At 39.8% G+C, this 19,474-nt stretch overlaps 1 protein-coding gene across 4 annotated transcripts; it reads right to left on the bottom strand.

The window, feature by feature from the left end:
• Positions 1-519: 519 nt before the first annotated feature.
• aifm3 (AIF family member 3) lies at positions 520-18,711 on the bottom strand. 4 transcript variants are annotated; one of them, XM_026187460.1, is made up of 21 exons: positions 18,252-18,711; positions 13,428-13,642; positions 10,120-10,333; positions 8,875-8,984; positions 7,959-8,068; positions 7,814-7,858; positions 7,630-7,726; positions 7,380-7,492; positions 6,839-6,925; positions 6,599-6,690; positions 6,373-6,503; positions 5,864-5,979; positions 5,538-5,609; positions 5,150-5,213; positions 4,960-5,036; positions 4,767-4,884; positions 4,566-4,664; positions 4,281-4,356; positions 4,045-4,149; positions 2,097-2,117; positions 520-1,952 (listed from the first exon to the last, which is right to left on the bottom strand). In XM_026187460.1, exons 2-21 carry the CDS (start codon positions 13,456-13,458, stop codon positions 1,910-1,912), a joined length of 1,821 nt encoding a protein of 606 aa, XP_026043245.1. In that variant the 5' UTR covers positions 13,459-13,642; positions 18,252-18,711; the 3' UTR covers positions 520-1,909. The 4 variants fall into 4 exon arrangements, with proteins under 4 accessions (XP_026043245.1, XP_026043247.1, XP_026043248.1 ...); XM_026187462.1 differs by having other exon boundaries at positions 2,101-2,117; XM_026187463.1 differs by having other exon boundaries at positions 10,120-10,297.
• Positions 18,712-19,474: the final 763 nt, after the last annotated feature.

The following is a 19,474-nucleotide window of genomic DNA, read 5'->3' as shown; positions in this document are numbered from 1 at the left end:
CATGCACAAATATGTGCCCTGTTTTAGCATCCTATATGAAGGAGTCTATATCTATATTCCTTATTGATGCTAATGACAGAAAAACTTACTCTTCCAGGAATGGTGATACTATTTTCTGCTCCAGAGCAGATTAGCTGTCTGGCATAAGTTTCTATGGTTATATATCCCAGAAAGATGTGAACTGCCTTTGTAATCCACAAAACCCAGGCCTAAACTTGAAGTTACCTGGCTAAGATGAAATCTTGCTTCATAATACATGATGCACTGAAAGAGTTGGTGGCAAAAGCACTGAGTTGACATTTCAGAATTTTTATCAGAATAGAGAAGTTGGATCGGTGCATCCTTACTTTTATCCAAGCCTCCAGGCTATTTGCAATATAGTTGTGGACACTCCCAGTTTGTTTGTTTTTTAATGTTAGATGGCTCACAATTCAGATTTTTTATATATATAGTTGTGAAACTTCATTTATAAATTCTGTGAAATGTTTGTGCTACTGCATGAAATCTAGACTCAAGTGATTTCATCTATATTTTTAATAACCATGAATCAAAGAATGAAATCTGTCAAGAAAAACATGCAAAAACTACGCTCTGTCACCTCTTTGGAAATCATTAAACATTTTTTTTAAACCTGTTACACTTTTTTTTTTTCCAGTTAATACAGTCAAGAACAGACATGCAAATAACAAGTAGAATAACATGAAAAATAAAATGTAACATAAAGCAGTTATTGTTGGAAGACTTTTATTTCAAAGTTTAGTTATAAAAATGCCATTCCAGACATCTCTGCAGGGAGAACAATGCCTTTTTAATCGCTTTGTTGACGTGTGTGTCAGAGCTCAAGTGTTTCGGGATCTGCGGCACTCCAGGATGCAATCAAATATCTGCTTTCTATCATGAAGCGCATTGCAAGCTCTGAACCACTGAAACTGCAGTAACTGTGAGGAAATATTTAAGCAACAAATTCAATTTTTCTGCTTGCAGAGGGACCGGCAAACCCAGGCCACAATCCTCAGTTCCCTGAGTTAGTAACAAACAACGTCTCTACAGGGGTGACGGCTATGCAAATTAACCTTAAGCTACTATTGCTCACTATTCATTTCCGAGGGGTTATACCTACTTGTTAGAAAATACACGAATCTACAATGCAAGCACTAGTATGTGATCAAAGAATAAGAATTCCATTTGTGCACTCTACTAGCAAGGCAACCATAACAGAGAGGTAAGCTGTGAGTCTAACCATTATAATAAATCACAAATTAACGCTGCGAGTGAGAGTTGGTAAGTAGGTTAAAAGCTGCATTCAGGCTTGTGCTGAAGTGGTAACACAGTTTGTTTTTATTGCAGATTTAAGCTTTGCTCATGTGTCTACATTAAAAAAATTTTTTACTATTTGGGGCTTAATTTAACTCCTGTTATAGCAAGTTATACCATGCAGATCTACGGCCTGTATGCAAGCATACGACCACGTCTGTCATTCACTGGAAAATGTATGCTCTTATTTTGTTACAGTGCATTCAGGATTATAACTATTTACAATATTATCTGTACAAAAAAACTCATTGCCCTTCCCTGGCTTCTTATAAACAAAGTGTACAGGTAGATACATCTTGCAGCAGCACAGAGGCTGATACCGGTATTGCTTCATTGTGAAACAAGACAACATCGATAATAAAAGACCTGCCGACACAGTCGCTCAGTGTTTTCAGGTCGTGCGTGGCTCCTTTTGTTATTTTAAAGTATCTCTTAGGAGAAAAAGTGATGTCCTCAGGTAAGCATGTCCCAAACAGACAGTCATATCAGCAGGTTTGTGTGTGTTGTGAATAGACTGTGATAGCTGCTCAGTATCTCAGCACCATGAGTGTCCATATGGAGGTGTCCAAAGGGACTGGGAACTTCAGATGGGAAGTCATTGAGAGCCTTTGTCAATCAACCAAGAAATGTCTCCAGTCCTAAAACACACACACATAAAATCCCATTACATACAAACAAAAACATGCCAACAAAATCACACGTTAGTTGATAAATTACAGCTCCTTGTGAGTGGCTGTTAATGCGTGAAGCAGAAAGGAGAAAAAGCAGATATTTTTCCATACTTGCCAAGTCGTGTTAACATCCTTCAGGTTTTTTGCAAGCATTATTAGAAACAGAAGACACAACAACAGTATGGTCACAAAAACAAGGAAAAAGTGGACACAGGATTCCAGCAACATCATTACGGTACGGTTCTGCTGCATTTAACAGATCCAGCAGTTCCTGATAATAGTCAAGAAACTGATTTGTAAACCCTCTCACAGAGGCTCCTTAACCAGTGTGTGTAATTTCATAGTATTAATTGTGATTAAAGCTTTGTGTTACCATCACAGTTTTTAATCCTATAGCTGCACAGTCATGAAAAAAAAAGTTTTCACAGGACTTTCTGAAATCCTGTGAAACTCCAAGCACACCCCATGATTCAGTAGTTTGTTGAACCACCTTTAGCAGCAGTAACTTGAAGTAATCATTGTCTGTGTGACTATCTGATTTTTTCATCACCCCTCCAAAACTGTGCAAATAGTTGTTATGATGTGTTTGTGCTTATGTGCATTGTTTGGTTTTCACCAAACATGCTGCTATGCTTTATAAACAAACATCCCCACTTTAATGTGCTGCCCTGTTCTTTATTGAGAGAAGTTGGGTTTTTCTAGCAGCCCTTTTAAACAAATTCTAGTTGTTTGGTCTTGTTCTAGTTTTACTTAATATTATATTACTGTTAATGTTTACTCATAATAGAGAGCATCACAAGCAATTAATTCTTTTTAGAATTTATATACAGTTAAAGGCATAATAGTAGTATAATATTATATATCAATAATATTATTGGTGGTTAAAGTGAAACATGGAAATTACAACTGCTTAAACTATTTAAATACTTCATAACTATGCTGGTTCTTTCTTAAAATGCAAATGTACTCAGTGTATTTGCTATACAGTCAATGAATATTTTGTTAGGTACACCTGTTCAACTGCTTGTTACACAAATGCCTAAACAGCCAATCACATCTCAACAACATAACGCATTTAGGCATGGAGACAAGATAACCTGTTTAAGTTCAAACTCTGCATCTGAACGAGGAATTAAGGTGAATTTGAGTGACTTTAAACGTGGCATGGTTGTTGGTACCAGATGGGCTGGTGTATTTCAGAAACTGCTGATCTGCTGGGATTTTCCCAAACAACCATCTCTAGAGTTTACACAAAAAACATCCAGAGGACAGAGGAAAATGACCAGACTGCTTCGAGTTGACAGAGAGGGAACAGTGACTCAAATAACCCCTTATTTCAACCAAGGTATGCAGTAGAGCATGAATGAATGCACAACACATTAAACCTTGGAGCAGATGGCCTACAGTAGCAGAAGACCACATACGGTGCCACTCCTGTCAGCTACAAACAGGAAATTGAGACTACAATTCATGCTCACCTGAGACACAATATTCACCAAAATTGAGCAATAGAAGAATGAAAGAACTTTGCCTGGTCTGATGAGTCTCAATTTCTGCTGTAACATTAAAATGGCAGGGCCAGAATTTGGCATAAAGAACATGGACACATGGATGCATCCTGCCTTGTATCAACGGTCCAGGCTGGTAGGGGTGCTGTAATGCTGTGGGGGATATTTTCTTGGCACACTTTGAGCTCCTTACTACCAACTGGGTACCACTGGGATGTGGTGGAACGAGAGATTCAACCTGGTGCCAGCAGGGTTTAACTAATTGTCAAAAGAGTGTATATAGTTAGTGGGGAAAATGTGTAATTCTTAAAATACAGTTTTAAAATATCAATAAATCATGTAAAATATCTAAATATATAATTGCTCTGTAGTGTGTTCAAATAAAACAATTTATTTGGCTCACAGAAAACTTCGTATGATTATAAACTCCATCTCTCACTGTGGTTTCTGTCAGATTGAAAACATTTGTCAGGTATTTCTTTAACATAAACCTTAGACACCAAAACTATTATTGTAACCACGACCAGATTCTGGTCCGGAAGGACACTTACTCTACATCTCGCTTCTTAATCGTCTTTCCGGATCCTAGGACCTCTGCCACTCGGGATACAATGGGATCATAGTTCATGCTGGCGACAGAAACCACCTCCTCACTCCTATAGATGGACCAGAGGAGGAAACAATGAGAAGGTACCTTCACAATAAAAGATAAATATTAGTTCACAATAGTTAAAGAACAACAACACACAAGCGTACTAAGATATCAGAAAAATTCTAGGAATCTTACCTTGTATAAAATGCTACAAAGCGCAGTTCATCCAGATCTCCTTGTATAATGACATCATCAAATCCGTCACCATAACCTCCACAAATAGAAACAAATAATCCGACTCAGGCCTAATTCTTGGTCACGGGCTTCATTTTTGTTCAGCTAGATGGCAGTGTAGTACCAATATTTCAGGGCACACGCATTTCCTCTCAGTCTCTGATCTTTTTTTCACAGTCAGTCTTCCTCTTAACACAAATTTTCAGGCTAAAGCAAACACTAAAGATGGTTGGAAGGCCCGCCTACCTGCATAGCGTATGGTCTTCCCAAACATGGCTGACCAGAAGTAAGGCACGGTTTTGACCTCAGTGGCTCTGCCCATCATGCTAAGAGCTGCTACCTTTCCTGTTAGTGCCAGTGGAAAACGCAAACATTGACATAGTTGAGTTATAAAAGCCTTAGTTATGGAGTATGAATGCAGTCAAGAACATGCTACAACAAACTCACCGTGGACATGAGCCATTTGCCAGTGAGGGATGTTCACCTTCTTGTTGTTGCGTGGTTGGAAAGGAAACATCACCACATCTCCTCCAGCAAAGACCCCATCAACATTTGTCTGCATATTCTGGAAGAAAGATGGAAGAATTTAACGAAATGGGAGTCAAAGAGTTTAAGTGAGGCTCCAGGCTCTGCACAGCACCTTGTTTACAGTAATGAAGCCCTTGGAGTCTAAGTGGATGCCGCTCTGTTTCAGGAACCCTGTTGCAGGAACGCTTCCTGCAGGAGAGCAGAGCAAGAGTGCAAAAACACACTTTTAATGTCACCAAAGTAATTTTTAGATAATTAATGACAGACAATAAGGACATATTCTGTATTATGTTTCATATCACCTGCTCCAATGACACACACATCTGCCCGCAGGACTTTTCCACTCTTCAGTACAACCTCTTTCAACTGTAACAGGGAAAAAACAGCTTGCAGTTATGTGCTAGTGTATCTATTGATATGCTAACAACTCTCACGCAAAATAAATGTTAATATAAAAACTGGTATTTTTATTCAGTTAGTTTTTTTTACTGAGAAATGGGATTATACATGTAAAGTCACGGCGTCTCTCAAAGTTATTTAGATCATTTCCCCCAAGAGATGGATGCAATCTTCAATATCCCAAGTTCAGTGGACACAATGTCTATCTCCTTATCTGAGTTTTGCCACGTTGTCAAACAAGAGACAATAGTGCGTCCGAGCATTGTGCTGTTTCTCTCACTTTCTGAATACCTGTCCGTGATGGCCAACCATCTCTGACACCTCGTTCAGCATGTAGAATTTCACCCTGTTTGCCTCAAACAGCTGCGAAGACAAAACGGTTCTAGTGAATACTCGAAAACAGAGAGAGAAAAAGTTCACCGCTGAATTTTCATGTGTCTGCATGATCAATCGCCGCTAATGAGAAGATTTACACTCCCATTTGTGGCGCAGTATTGACCTGCGAAACATGATTTGCATTTTAACTAATAGTTTCCTCTCAGGGAGAATGCTGATGATAGAATTGTGGAAGTGCTTCATGTTCTGAAAAGCTTGATTTCCCAGGAGGGCGTCTCTACCTTCATTATGGCTTTCCCTACTTTCTCCCCGAGAGCTTTTTTAAAAGGGACCGACTCGATCCCGATGACAGAGACTGAGTGGGCCTTGTCAGTCAGAGCTGCAGCCACCTCCATACCTGCCGTCATAATGAATAAACAGCACTTAACATACACACTAGTTAATGCAGGATGACACAAAACAGTAATACATTAAGAGTTAACACCTTTGGAAATGAGTGGACAATTTTTTTATATGCAAAGCTGTACTGTGAAAAAAACATGAGCAATGAATAGTAGTTAATATATAAAGAAATATATAATGTCTGAATGAATTAATATATAAATAAAACAATAAATGAAAGAATATAATATAATGTTTAAAAACTGTACAGTGTATCAATATATTAGTTTTATCTGTTAAATAAAAGATAAAAATTTGAATATCTGATACTTTTCTTTTCTGAGAAAATCTTTTTTGCGAATTTAAATGTTATGAAAACAATATGTTTATAAATGTGTCTTTGTCTCACCCACAAATGACGTTCCCACAATCACTGCATTCTTGTTGTTGGCTAGCCACGCTATGCTGTTAGCATCCTCGGGCGTCCTGAGGTGAAACACATTCCTGACATCTTTGCCCTTGTAGTTCATTGGTTTTGGTCTTTCAAGCAGGAACAGGAGCACAATCGGGTGTCAGTTTACTCATTTACATTCTCAGCTCTTTGGCATCACGAGAAAAGAATATTTTTTGCTTACTTGCTTCCTGTAGCAATAAAGAGTTTCCTGTACTCCATCCTCAGGCCATCTTCAAATATCACAGATTGTGTTTTCACATCTATTGCCACCACCTAAAAAAACACAAAACAAAAACAATGAAGGTGTAAATTGAAGTTTTCCTTCAGTTTCTTTTTTTAAAAACAGTCCTAACAAAAAACAGATATATACATATCATTAAACATTAATGAATGATTAATTAAACATTTAAATATTAATCACCTCTTTCTCTTTGAGAAGTTCAATGTCATGATCTTGCAAGAAGTCCATGGAGCGCAGTCTCAGCTGCTCTGCCGTGCTCTCTAAGGACTGAGGGGTAGCAAGTTAGCACTGAGCAAAGCAAACAGTTGGAACAAAGTCTAGAAATGTCATTTAACCCTTTCATTCCCACGCTATTGCTCGAAACTGCAAAGTCACAATTAATCATATTCAGCCTGTTGTAAAAACACAACAGATCCTGCAGTCATTCTAGTCACAGAAGTAATAGGCAGTCTCTTTTTGACTTGGCAGCCTTTAAAGTGTGTTCTTACACCAGATATGACTGAAAATCTTAGTCATATTTGGAATTATGAATTATTTATATATATTTTTTATGTACAAGCCATTTTCCTTTGCTTTGTTGGTTGTTCTGAAGTGTGTAGCTTTTCCTCAAAGAATTGTTTTAGCAGCGCTGACCACAGCAGCACCTCTGCGGTCTGTTATGTAACTTTGGTGGCTAAGTGAGGTCTATCTCATTGTATGTGTTCAGGGTCTGTGTACAAACCTTACTCAGTTTAGGCCTGTCATATGGAGGATGTTTGTCCATAGTGCACATGACAATGCGATCCGTGAAGCCCTCTTCCCTCAGTGTTTCTGCACACACCAAACCGGCTGGACCTGCCAGTAAGTTAACCAAAACAGATGCACATAACATTGCAAAGAAGAAACTCAAAGAAAGATGGAGTTATTTAGGGTCAGCTGTGAGACATAAAACAATAAAGAGGATATACACACACACACACACACACACTAACCTGAGCCAATAATGAGAACATGGCTGAATCCTGTGTTGGAGTTAATGACTGCTGAACATCGGGCCATGGGCTTTGACCTTTTCTGTGACTGAAGAGCCTGAAAATCATTAAAGAAAGATCCTAGGTCAATCAGGTGGTCAGCTGACTTTCCTGCATGAACTCTTCATCTTCTTCTTCGTGTTACCTGCTTGTTTGCCCGAATGATCACCTTGTCCTTTTCAACTCTGACCTGCAAACAGAATTATGTGATGTGTACACTTTTTGATGATCATTAAAAAGATGATTAGGCAGGAAATGTGTTAAGAGGTAGCACCAGTGTGGAAGGTCACCTGAAAGATGGGCAGGCTGTCCAGTCCAGGGAAGTCCTCAATGTCTCCTGTTGCAATGTTGAAACATGCACCATGCCAGGGACAACGCACATGTCCTTTGGACAGCACACCTGAAATAACAGCATATGGCCCATCCATACATTTTGTTTAGCAGTCTAAGCAGCGACATCCAGACATCTCATCCACTTCACACTCAACTGTCACTGCCTGATGAGGACAGAAGAATCACAATATCTGCAAGGACCAGAGATTTCATCCTGAGGCCACTAAATCAGAAACCCTCCATCACTAGTCTACACCTAGAAAATCCATAAAAGTCATGAACAGAATCACTGACAAAGAACAGTCCTGGTCTTTGAGTCCAGCTTTTACTGGTAACAGGTTTACTACTGGCAATGTGGACCAAGCTCTTGCTGTGGTTATACGGGGACTGAATGGCCCTTAGTTACTCCCTACCCTCAAAGCATTGCCCACAGGAAAAAACACATAGACTGGTTGAGCAAACAATCACGAAATCTATCATCATAGAGTGTCCTGGGGTTCATTATACTTACTGACATTCTCATGCTCAAACATTGTGTTTGTTATGGACAAACTGTGGTTAGCACATAAGTTTAGTAACACAGCACCACTCAGGTTCAGATCTGTCAGGCTGCCCCTCCCAGTCATACCCCTCCTGGTCACACTGTTGTTGCCAATATGAGTATTAAAGTCCTTCAGCAGAACACTTTTAAGCACCACGCCAAGTAACTTCAAAAAAGATCAGTACACTTGATTGTCATTCAGCACAAACGATGGTCAGGACCTATTCCCCCTTCTGAGGGTGCAGGGAAACAGCCTTCTCATCCACTGTGGAACACTATGTGCAGACATCGAACTCGCCCCGTCACTCCATAACTAAAAATATATATCTCACCTTTAACCAGAGGTGCTCCATAGTGTGGACACTTGTGGCCCATGGCTGTGAACTCCCCATGTTCTTTAATCAACAGAGCCCTGCCGCTTCCCAAATCAACCTCTCGCATTCTGTCAAGCACACAAAATAAAATGATAGTCAGATCCAGAGTAACTGGACAATGACACGCTTTCTGTAATTTTGCCTCTGTGCACCAACTCAAACAGCTAAGATGTGATTGATGATGTGATTGATGTGTAAACTTTACTTTGAAAGGATTTTACAACCTCAATTCCAAAAACATTGGGACACTGTATAAAATGTAAACATAGAAATAAAGCACAATAATGTGCAATTCGCATAAATTGATATTTTATGAGATTTTATTCACAGTAAAATATAGAAGGTGTGATGGGGGAAACAAAAGGCTGGAAAAGTAAGCGGTACTTAATAGATACAGCTGGAGGAACATTTTGTAGGTAACTAGGTTAACTGGTAACAGGTCAGTAACATGATTGAGTGTAAAAAGATCATCTTTTAGAGGCAGAGTGACATCTCTTTGGACTTCATATAGTCAGTCCTGGTGAACTATCACCACTATCATCAAGTTCTGGGAATCAAGTCCAGATCTTTCATCTGCTCAGTTTTTCATTAAATTACGTGGGAACTGGCCTCACCTAGTTATTAAACTGCTTGTCACTCAAGTGTCCAACCTATTTTTGAGCTTCTGAACATCAGACACTATGTATAATAGATGTCTTTAATTCCTAAACAGTTAATTCAGTACTTCTGTTAAAGTTTGAGCTAAAGCAGAAAGTCTGCACTTCAGCCAAATTTTGATTAATTGATTTAAAACTCATTGTTTCATGTACAAAACTACAACACTATCCCAGTGTGTATGGCTATAACTGCATATGTTTGGTCATGGATGCTTCTAACAAACAATTTCTGCACTTTAAACAGGAGGCACTGTATTTGTGCTACATCTATGCAGGTCACCTAAAAACACTAAAAACAAAGAATTCATTCATTCTGGGTGACCTCCAAACGTCCTCACAATTTAGTTCTTAACTAACATTAACGCTGGGAAATGAAATTTCGCCTTATCTTAACGGAAAAGGAAACACAATCCTGATCTCACAATTTAAGACAGTCTTACCTAATTCAATACTTCCCAAGCTTTACTTTCCTTCAGTATTTTAACATATTTAAAATGTGCATCAACAGGTAAGTGAATAAAAAAAAGCTGCGTGATCACGTTCTTACTGTCCATTTTCCAGATCTTTAACGTGGCACACAGAGGCCTCCACATAGTCCCGGGGTTTGTGGTAGAGAGGGAGCAGGGTGGAGTCATCGTCAGAGCCGTGAGCCAGGGCCCCGTTAGGTCTGCATTCAGCAAAGGGGCTCGCTTTGCCATTAGGCGACAACCCGTCCACCTCTTTTTCTTTATCCAGGAGAGAGAGTTCCACTTTTACTTCAACTGCACAGCAGAGACATGGTCCAATCAGAAAATGTGCGAAAACGCACAGCTGAATAAATGCAGTTGATGCAGAATTATGGTGTGAAGGTTTAAAATGAAAATGATTTCAGGGGATATTGATGCTAACGATCACCAGTGGACTATCTTTATTATTCCATAAACCTGTTCTGTGCTATTTCATTTCTATCCTTCTCTAGAATTTATAGCAGCAATTTTCCTTACAGCCTAGAGAGATGTCTACAACCTTAGGACAAATTGACTCCGACATCCACAAAGCTCAAACAAATGAAAGCAGGAAGCATGTGCAACCCTGTCTTCTTTTTTTCTCTCCCTTCTAGTGCATACCTCTTATTCAGTTGTTTCTTTGGTGATGTGGTATAAAAATCCCCAAAATAGGGAGATAGTTTGACAATTTGCATAAAAAAAAAAAATCATCAGTTCATTCTCAAAAATACGATTTAACCAGGTTGAAGAGGCTTTTTAAATGATGCTCGTTAAATAATGCGATATTCATGGGAGCGGTGGAGATTTAAGTGCAGCTTCAGCTCTCCCAAGATGACAGCAAAAAATACAGACTGCAGCAGCACGGAGCACATTAATCTATGTATTTTGGAGCCACTCCGTTTTCTCTGATGCGCTGCTGTTTGCTTTGTATTTGCGAACATTAAGAAGCGGTTGTGTAACTCCTTTTTCACTGCAGCAGGCTTTATCTGTTCGGCTGGAAAAATGTGCTGATCATCCGGTTCTTACACAGTAATCTGGCTGGAATTTTCTCCCGCTGAGCAAGTCTTAATTAAAATCAATGGAAAATCATAGTAGTGAGTGCATTTGCAGGAGAAAAGAAAGAGAAAGCTTTCCACGGCTGAAGAGAATCTCCAGAAGCAGCTGTAATATCTGAGGCTAAATAAGACGTCGTCACACTGATGCTTCATTTGATCAGACTAAGTAGTTATCAGGGTTATAACATACATAAATATATTTGATCTAATTCTTGTAAGTTGCCCAGCACAGACTTACATTTACTCAGTAGCAAGCATGGCATAGATAATTATGTAAAATGTTCAGATTTTATATTTATTTTTTGTATTTCTTCACATTTTTAGGCAAATGAAGATGGTACAGCAGTTTGTCTTTAAAGGCCTCCCTCCATCATAGACTTTCTAATGGTGCAAATTTACTCCCACTTTTTACTCACTTCTATATAAATGTGAATAAATGATCCTCTACAGTATTTACTGTATATTTAGAGTGGGAGTCATCCTTATTTATAAATCATAGTATAAAGTATCCGAATAAGCTACTTTATAGGTTTCATGTTAATAATGTTCTTTTCCATCTCATGCTTTAACACGGCTGCCTGGGTAGAAGATGCTCTAAATCGCATTGTACATGTGTATAGTGACAATAATAATCTTTTCTATTCTTCTCATTCTATTAGAACTTGAAAGTGACTTCAGCCTTTGACCTGAGACATTTTTCCAGTGTAGATAGTAAATCTTTGTTGTGCATTGAGTGTGCATTAGTAGCTGGAGGTTACACTGTTATCAACACTTATTACTGTTCAGCTGCCTGACAGTCATCATTTACATACAACTAGAGTCTCTGAACAGATGATGAAATCTTATTCAGTGCACCTGAATGTGAAGTCGAGTATGTTATTAGAGTACCTCTTAGCAATGCCAACACTGAGGTGATGCATAAACAGATCTCACACATACTGTACACATGTCAGTTTTAGATATTTGTGTCTCAGTATGTAGTCCTTAATAACCAAAGACAGTAGGGAGAGCATTTAAATTCCTCCCACACACACACACACACACACACACACACACACACACACACACACACACACACACACACACACACACACACACACACACACACACACACACAAAATAAACTGCAAACAGAGGAGGCTGAGGGGAAGTGTATAACAGGATTTGGAAGCAACAGCTCTGAAAATGACAAACAAAGACACCAAACGGTCCCGATTTACATTGAAAAGCTTCATAATTTTAACCTTGTATAGAATAAAAATTAAAATAGTGTGCTTTTTGTATAATTATTGTGTTATATTTTCTTCACTATCCTTACAAGTACTACAAGGACTACAGTATTTCTTTAAAAAACATTCTGCATTCATAATGCCATCAGTTTTAACAAGATTCCCAACATCACTGAGTGAAACAGCCCCAAACCACAACAGAGATTTCATCATGTTTTACAGATGGCTGTAGACACTCACTATTGCACCTCTCTCCTGCCCTGACGTACATATTAACAATTTGAATGAAAAATTTGGCTTTTTGACAGCCACGCTTCAATTGAGAGCATTGCTGATGAGGCTTTGGTGAACAACTGAAGGGTTAAATGCATCACTCAGGTCGTGCCCCAAGTCTTGTTCGATTTTTTCCTATTTCTTAAGGACGTTACTTTCACATACTATTCATGTGCTGCAGATAGTTTATAGGCAGGCTTCTTCTTCTGTCTGGCACTTGTCCAGTTTCTTCACATTTTTTAAGGACACACTGTGCACCATGCTGTGATATGGCATGTTTTTTTTTACTAAAAGCTTTTTGGGAATCACCTTGTTAGTGCAAAAATACAATTTTATATCCATCAGTCTTTGTTACCTTTGGCATTTTTCATATATTCAGCTAAAGAAATTGGAACAAATTTTGTGTTTTTGGACGGCAGTGACAAAGTGCCTATTTAAAATAGTTTTTTTTTCTAATGAACACTGGTTTATCATTGAGTTAGGTCCCTTGTTGAACAGTGTTAAACAAAAAGCATTATTTTAAAAATGGTAAGGTACAAGGACTGGAGTGAAATGAGAGAAAGCAGCCAATAAATCCAATACATTTTTGAAAGACCTACAGAAAACCCAGAAAACCATTTCTTAAGACCACTTTAAAAGAATTAAAAGCCTGGCTCCTTTGAAGCAAAATATAATGAAACGAAGGATGACTCAAGGCTTATAAAGATGTATATAAAGACAAAAAAAATATCCAAAAAAGTAAAGGACATCATACAGCAGTTGTGGATTTTACAAAATTTACTAATGCTTGAATTGGGCAAACAAGCTGTTTACCTGGTTTGGGTTTGGAGAAGCATCCTCCCATGGTGGGCCCAGGATTGAGGGACACCCAGGGAGAGGGAGGGAGAGGGGGAGAGGAGAGGAGGGGAGGTACAGTCAGATCGTGGAGCTGGGCTGCTTGTTTTGGAGGTAACGGTAATGCAGAGCTGGAGGTCTGAGAACCTGCAGGTCCAAGCTGGCCATCGCACACGTCAGCTCCTCCACATAATCTGAATGCACAGAGCGAGTGAAATTGTAAACAACACACACACCGTCACACTGTGATGACTTGCTGTTAAAACTACAAGCGGTAGAAAATGTACTTGTGTTGTTTTTATCATTACCAAACTGATATTTGTCTTTATGTCTGTGTTACTAATGTGCAGCTGATGTCGCTCTGTGAAGGACGCAGAAGTCAGACCCTGAGGAGAGCCCAGCCACTGTTTAGCTTTGTCTATGTAACCTGTTAGTGCTTGTAAAAAGGAAGCAATTGTGTTAATTAGGAACATGTCCACACACACTGTTGCCTTTGTTCATGCATATTGCATGGGAAACTGTTAAATATTAACAGCACTCCGACACCTATTAGCTTTCTCGTCACACTGCGCTTTACAGGGAAGCAGGGGCCCCTTGAGTTTTAAAATCCCCCTTGTTTTGTTTCCACATTGCCCTCACACATTTCTGCCAGCTCTGGTATTTCACCCACACATACTGTAGCTAGTTACTCACTGGCTGCTATGAATCTCAGCATACACAGGATGGCAGGTGTATCACTCAACGTGGTGCAATCCATCACCAAATTATCCTATTGAGGTTCAACCAAAAGGACTGCTTGATATTCTGAGCACATCTTAATGTCCTTGAACTTTAGAAAAAAAAAAACTTTGCAGTACTGAATGGAGCGCTGCTTAGAGAAAGTTCCTGAAGACAAATGAGAAATGGAAAGATCTCCTCTAATTGGACAGAAATCTGCAGCTAACAGTGTGTTGGTGTTGCATATGTAAACTGTATTTATTTGCTCTGGATGAAGGTAGATTTACTCAAGTACTTATGATACTTAGGATGGTCCTTAGGTTCTGAGGTTTGGATTCTTAGTTAATGCAATTGAGTTTAAGGGCTCTGTTTGAGTTTTATTGTTTTTCTAGTGATGAGATTGAGATTCAGTTTTGTAATCCTTGGTTTTGAGATTTTCACTTTTTTTTTTTAGGATTTTTAGTTCCCTCTGGTTCCCCTGTCTTGTATCTGTGTTTGATATTTCATTGTTGTGTTATTTTCTATTTTCCTTTAAAGGTTAACCTTAGTTTAATGGTCTGTTTTTCCATTAGCCCCGCCCTAACTGTATTCAACTGTGCTGATTATGTTCAGTTGTGGCTCATCCCCACCAATCTCCTGTTGCCTCTCAGCCCTCTCTGTGTGTATGTGTAGACCCGCCTTCCCATTATTTAAAGCATCTGTTTATGTTCCTCTCTAATGCAGCTCAGTTTGTTCCCATATATTTTGGCTCTGTTTATTTTGGACATATCAACTGCGATAAAGTCTCTCTTTTATTTTCCTCCTTCTGGTCTCGTATGCTGGATTCAGGCTCTGTTTATACCACCAAACTTGACAACTTAAGTATATTTTTGAGCTACTAGTGCTGCACACAAAAATATTCATTTTATGCTCTGCTTTTCTTCATTTCCAGAAAAAGTTTAAATTAAAATATTTTTAAAAATAAATAAATGGATGTTAAGTGCTCTGTCCAAAATTGACTCATTTCAGGTGGGAGGCGCAGTAGTACAGTGGTTAACGCTGTCACCTCATAGAAAGAAGTTACTGGGTTTGAACCTCCTGGGCCCCTCTCTGTATGGTTTCCCTGGCCCTGTGAGTGCTCCAGGTTGTCCCCAAAACATACGTGTTGAGTTGACTGGTGACTCTAAACTGGCTAGAGATGTTGATGTAATGTGAGGTGTTATATCCAGAGTGTATCTTTCCTTTTGTCCTGTCAGCTCAGATAACCAGGCTGGATAAGCTGATGGATGATTTGACCTTTCAGACCTGCAATCTCTTACAAAGGGCAATTTGTAAAGACCTTTTGCCAGTGTTAGCTCTTAGTCTAAAGTTGCTTTCATAAGGCGCTATAGACTGAGCGTGAAGTTGCATCTGATAATGGAAATATCTTAGCAGGTTAATTGTACATTAAGCAGTTTTTAACCTGCCAGCTCTGTTTCTTTCAATGTAACAATAGCACAGGTATTGTCCAGTGAAATCACAGCATATTTCACTCCTGCCTGCTGTGTGCTCTAACTAGACAACACTCTTCCCTAAACCTTCTGAAGTGTTGCCAGTAGTGAGAACGCATGTGAGGTGTATCATCTCCTGCTGTGTGCCACATATGAAAAGGACAACTGCAGATTCTACAAACATTATTTGGAGTTCAAACACTTTATGAGTTGTAAGTGTTTCAGCAAGAGACAGAATCCCCAATAAACTTTTTAAATGGTTTGCTAATCCAAAGACGTAAAACTATCCCAATACTTCACCAAAAGCCAAAGATGGCCTTTTTGTGAAATATTGGCTAGATCTCACTTCATTAATCATCTCAGGACTCTTCAAATGTATGTCATGGCCCTTTAAGTAAACCCTATATTGGAAATTGCTACTAAAATACACTTGTGCACATTTTTTTGCTAATCATTAAGTAGGGTCTATTTTTCCGTTTTTGTTTCAGGACTTTTACTTAAATAAGGATAATATTTTAATGTAGGAAAACTTGCCCCTTGCTTGTTGTCCCTTAAATAATTCATCACCACTGAAACTTTGATGAACAACAAATTGGATCACAAATAGCTACCATACTGGAGCTCCAGTAAACCCAAGATATTTTGTGCAAAACTAAAGTAGGTTAAGCAGATTTGGTCCTCACAACATATGACGCAGATCCCTCACTCTTTCTCACTGTTGGGCCTGTCCCCAAGCAGTGCTAATAATCCTGCCTGCAAACAAGCTGTCAGCTTCACTCACTTCCCTACAAATGCAAAACCTGTTACTGGAATGTCAGAGGGGAGAATTAGCAAAATGCCAACTCCTGGTTGGTGGAAAAGAGGCTGATCTATAACGTGAACGTGAGTGAAACAAATGCCAGCCCTTTGATGGACACACCCACTGAAATTACCACGCAAACTGTGATAGCATGTGTAACGTTAGCAGAAGAGGAACATGCTGCGATCTCCATATGTACTAAGAGAAAATCAGCTTTTCATTGCCTCATTCACTTCATAACACCTCGACTATTTTAAAACACCTGCTTTGGCAGGTATCCTGACAGGTTAGCCTGTAGTTAGAGTTCTCTGATCCTTGGCTGATAAAAGGCCTCATGCTGCTTAATATTTGACCACGCTTCTTTCTTTCCCTCACAGTCAGCTCTTCTGGTTTGTGAAATGCAAGATAAGCCTGAGGAGTCATCCTGCAATTGCGCAAACCTGCTGCTGAGCTGACAGGCTCTTACTGACCATTTATTTTATTTACTAGCAATTTAATGAAGTCTTCAGTGCCCCTGACAAATGTATAAAAATGAAAGCATTTTAATCCTTGATCTTTTTTTGTTGGTGTCTTTTTGCTGTTCATGTGTTAATTGTTTGCAGTGAAAGGAGACAGGAGGGACAGGGAAGTGCAGCAAGTGTCCCAAGCCATGTCTGAAGTTAAAGGTGTTCCCTGAAATGCCACCAAGCTTCTGATTGACTTCTGTTTACTCCAGTGCCTACGTGTCACAGACTATGAAAGAAAAAAGTGTGGATTACAGTTACCACAATCCCCATTAGGAGGCTCCAGTGTGTGTGTGTGTGTGTGTGTGTGTGTGTGTGTGTTGAATTTCATTCAGATTATTCAGAGCAGTGTGTGTGTATAGTCTTGCTTTTGTTTCCTTTGAGTTGAAGAAATAAATTCAGCTCCATGTGACGCCAACAGAAACGGGAATATAATGTGTGATAAATAAAGTATACATTTACCTGATTACAGAGTCAGGTACAGTCCTAATTAAGCTTTTAAGGGGAATTCAAAAAACCTTACTGCTTCACATGATACAGCAGCTGCCACGTGGTTCAAGAAAACAAAGACCAAATAAGCATTCAGTGTTATTTACTGTCCAACAGCACAGAGTTCATGAAGTAGACAAGTTCCTGTGGCTTTATGTTGACTCAGATGCCAATATGTTTTGTATGTCTGTAAAGCTTAAGTTGGTTAACAATGGCACTACATGGCTCTATCAGGTAATTTTGCTGCTACTTTGAGCAATAACCTCTCCATGATGTCATGGAAAACTGGAACTGAGTTCTTCAGAGGGGTGTACACCCCTACAGGGCAGCTGTACTTCCTTAGAGCAGTTCTGAGAGTGACCAGTTTCTCAGCACACACACGCAGACGCATACAAAGATACACATGGCTGCTGTCAAATTATGATTGGAGATGTGCTGTGATATATTTGATCTGTTTTCATTTTTGTAAAAGTTACTGGTGTATATGGACTGGAAAACATTATCTGATATGTGTGAAGCTGGAGAGATCAGAATTTCTCCAAGATTTTCATCTATTCCACTCATGAATGTGTTTTTATTAACAAACTGATTTGTAGAGAAACAGTGCATGTTTCTCTACAGAAGAGCCCCCAGAGCAAGCAACTTCCTTTAAAAGTACTGTATGTGACCACAGTGCACCAATGCAGGCAAAACCCACTTGAAGAAATAAGTGGGATCTCTCTCGCGCACGCGCACGCACGCACACACACAGCATCACATAAACACATATAAAGTAATTACCTCAAACTCTGAGTCCCTGGTGTAAAATGAATGTGAAGGGTCTTACCCGCGTGCATGGAGCAGGTGCACTGAGATCCTGTCAAAGTCCCTGGTGCTCAGCCGTCCCCGCGGACCACGGCAGCATATTAGCACGGGTCTCCTCGCAGTCTTCTCCCTCTCCGGATTGGCTCTAGTATTCCCAGTCTGCGTGTCCCTCCGTACCCTCCTCCGCACTCCTCTTCTTCCTCTTGATGCAGCAGAGGCTCCAGTGAGTGTGTGGGTGAGTGTACGTGTGTGTGCGCTCTGCCCCTCTCAGAGTCCCCCTCAGCAGCAGCAGGAGCAGCAAGAGCAGCACACTGAGCCGACCGGTCGTGGGAGTTGCTCTCTTTTGCAGTCCAAGCCTGAAAACGCAGCACGGAGGACCTTTGCCAGTTTCTCAGCTGTATGCGGTATTGATGGAGTTGCTGAGGGGATGCTAACACAGCATGAATTCTCACCGTTCCCTGCTCTCCTCCACCCAACCCTCCTCTCTCTTTCCTAAACACACACACGCTCTCTCTCTCTCTCTCTCTCTCTCTCTCTGTGTGTGTGTGAGTGCACGCGCGCCAGGCTTGCTTTTCTGTTCAGACCCTTTCAGCCTCGCCTTCAAATGTCAAAGACCTGACTTGCCAGCTAAACCTGATCAAAGACTTAACTACCCTCCCCAAAGCACTGCCCCAATGACTGCCCACCTATTACACTGGCTGCTCCCTGTAAATGCTGCTTCCATGAGCATCATCTGCTGTTAAAACTTACCAGTGTTTGGATTTATTGCAGTTACACTGACCACCAGGGAACATAAAATAAACACCGAAGGTGCACTTACCGTGTGTGTGTGTGTGCGCGCGCGCGTGTGTGAATGCTACACTTCTATCAGTGTGTGCAGCAGAGGAAGAAAGCCTAAAAGTGCAGTTGTTGCAGTAAATCCTGGGTTCAGTGAGGGGGTAGCATGGAGACGGATTACAAAGGTATAGCCTACTAAGTCTTATAGAAATGAGCTCTTGAGTTATTTCCATTCCTTATGCTCCCACTGTGGGAGAGATGGGTCAAGATCATTCACCTGATAACCACACATTCATTTCTATGGAAATGATGATGACAGCAGTGACACAGGTGATGATCAGCATGCAGGACCAAAACCTTTATGGTGTTTTCAGAATGCTAATGCTTTCACTTTAAAAAAACACAAAACAAAACAAAACATATTATAGAAGAATAGATATCATACTAGATCATTTCCACTCTCCACAT

The sequence above is a fragment of the Astatotilapia calliptera genome, chromosome 12 (assembly GCF_900246225.1).
Source record: "Astatotilapia calliptera chromosome 12, fAstCal1.2, whole genome shotgun sequence".
In the NCBI taxonomy this organism is placed as follows: Eukaryota; Metazoa; Chordata; class Actinopteri; order Cichliformes; family Cichlidae; genus Astatotilapia; species Astatotilapia calliptera.
This window is presented reverse-complemented; position numbering and strand designations above follow the sequence as displayed.

Coding starts and splice junctions, on each gene's coding strand:
- aifm3 (XM_026187460.1), bottom strand. CDS start 13,458: ATGGGAGGATGCTTCTCCAAACCCAAACCAG. Junction 7,859..7,958: donor ACAGCCTGCCCATCTTTCAG/GTGACCTTCCAC, acceptor TTCTGTTTGCAG/GTCAGAGTTGAAAAGGACAA. Junction 4,665..4,766: donor GCAAATGGCTCATGTCCACG/GTGAGTTTGTTG, acceptor TGGCACTAACAG/GAAAGGTAGCAGCTCTTAGC.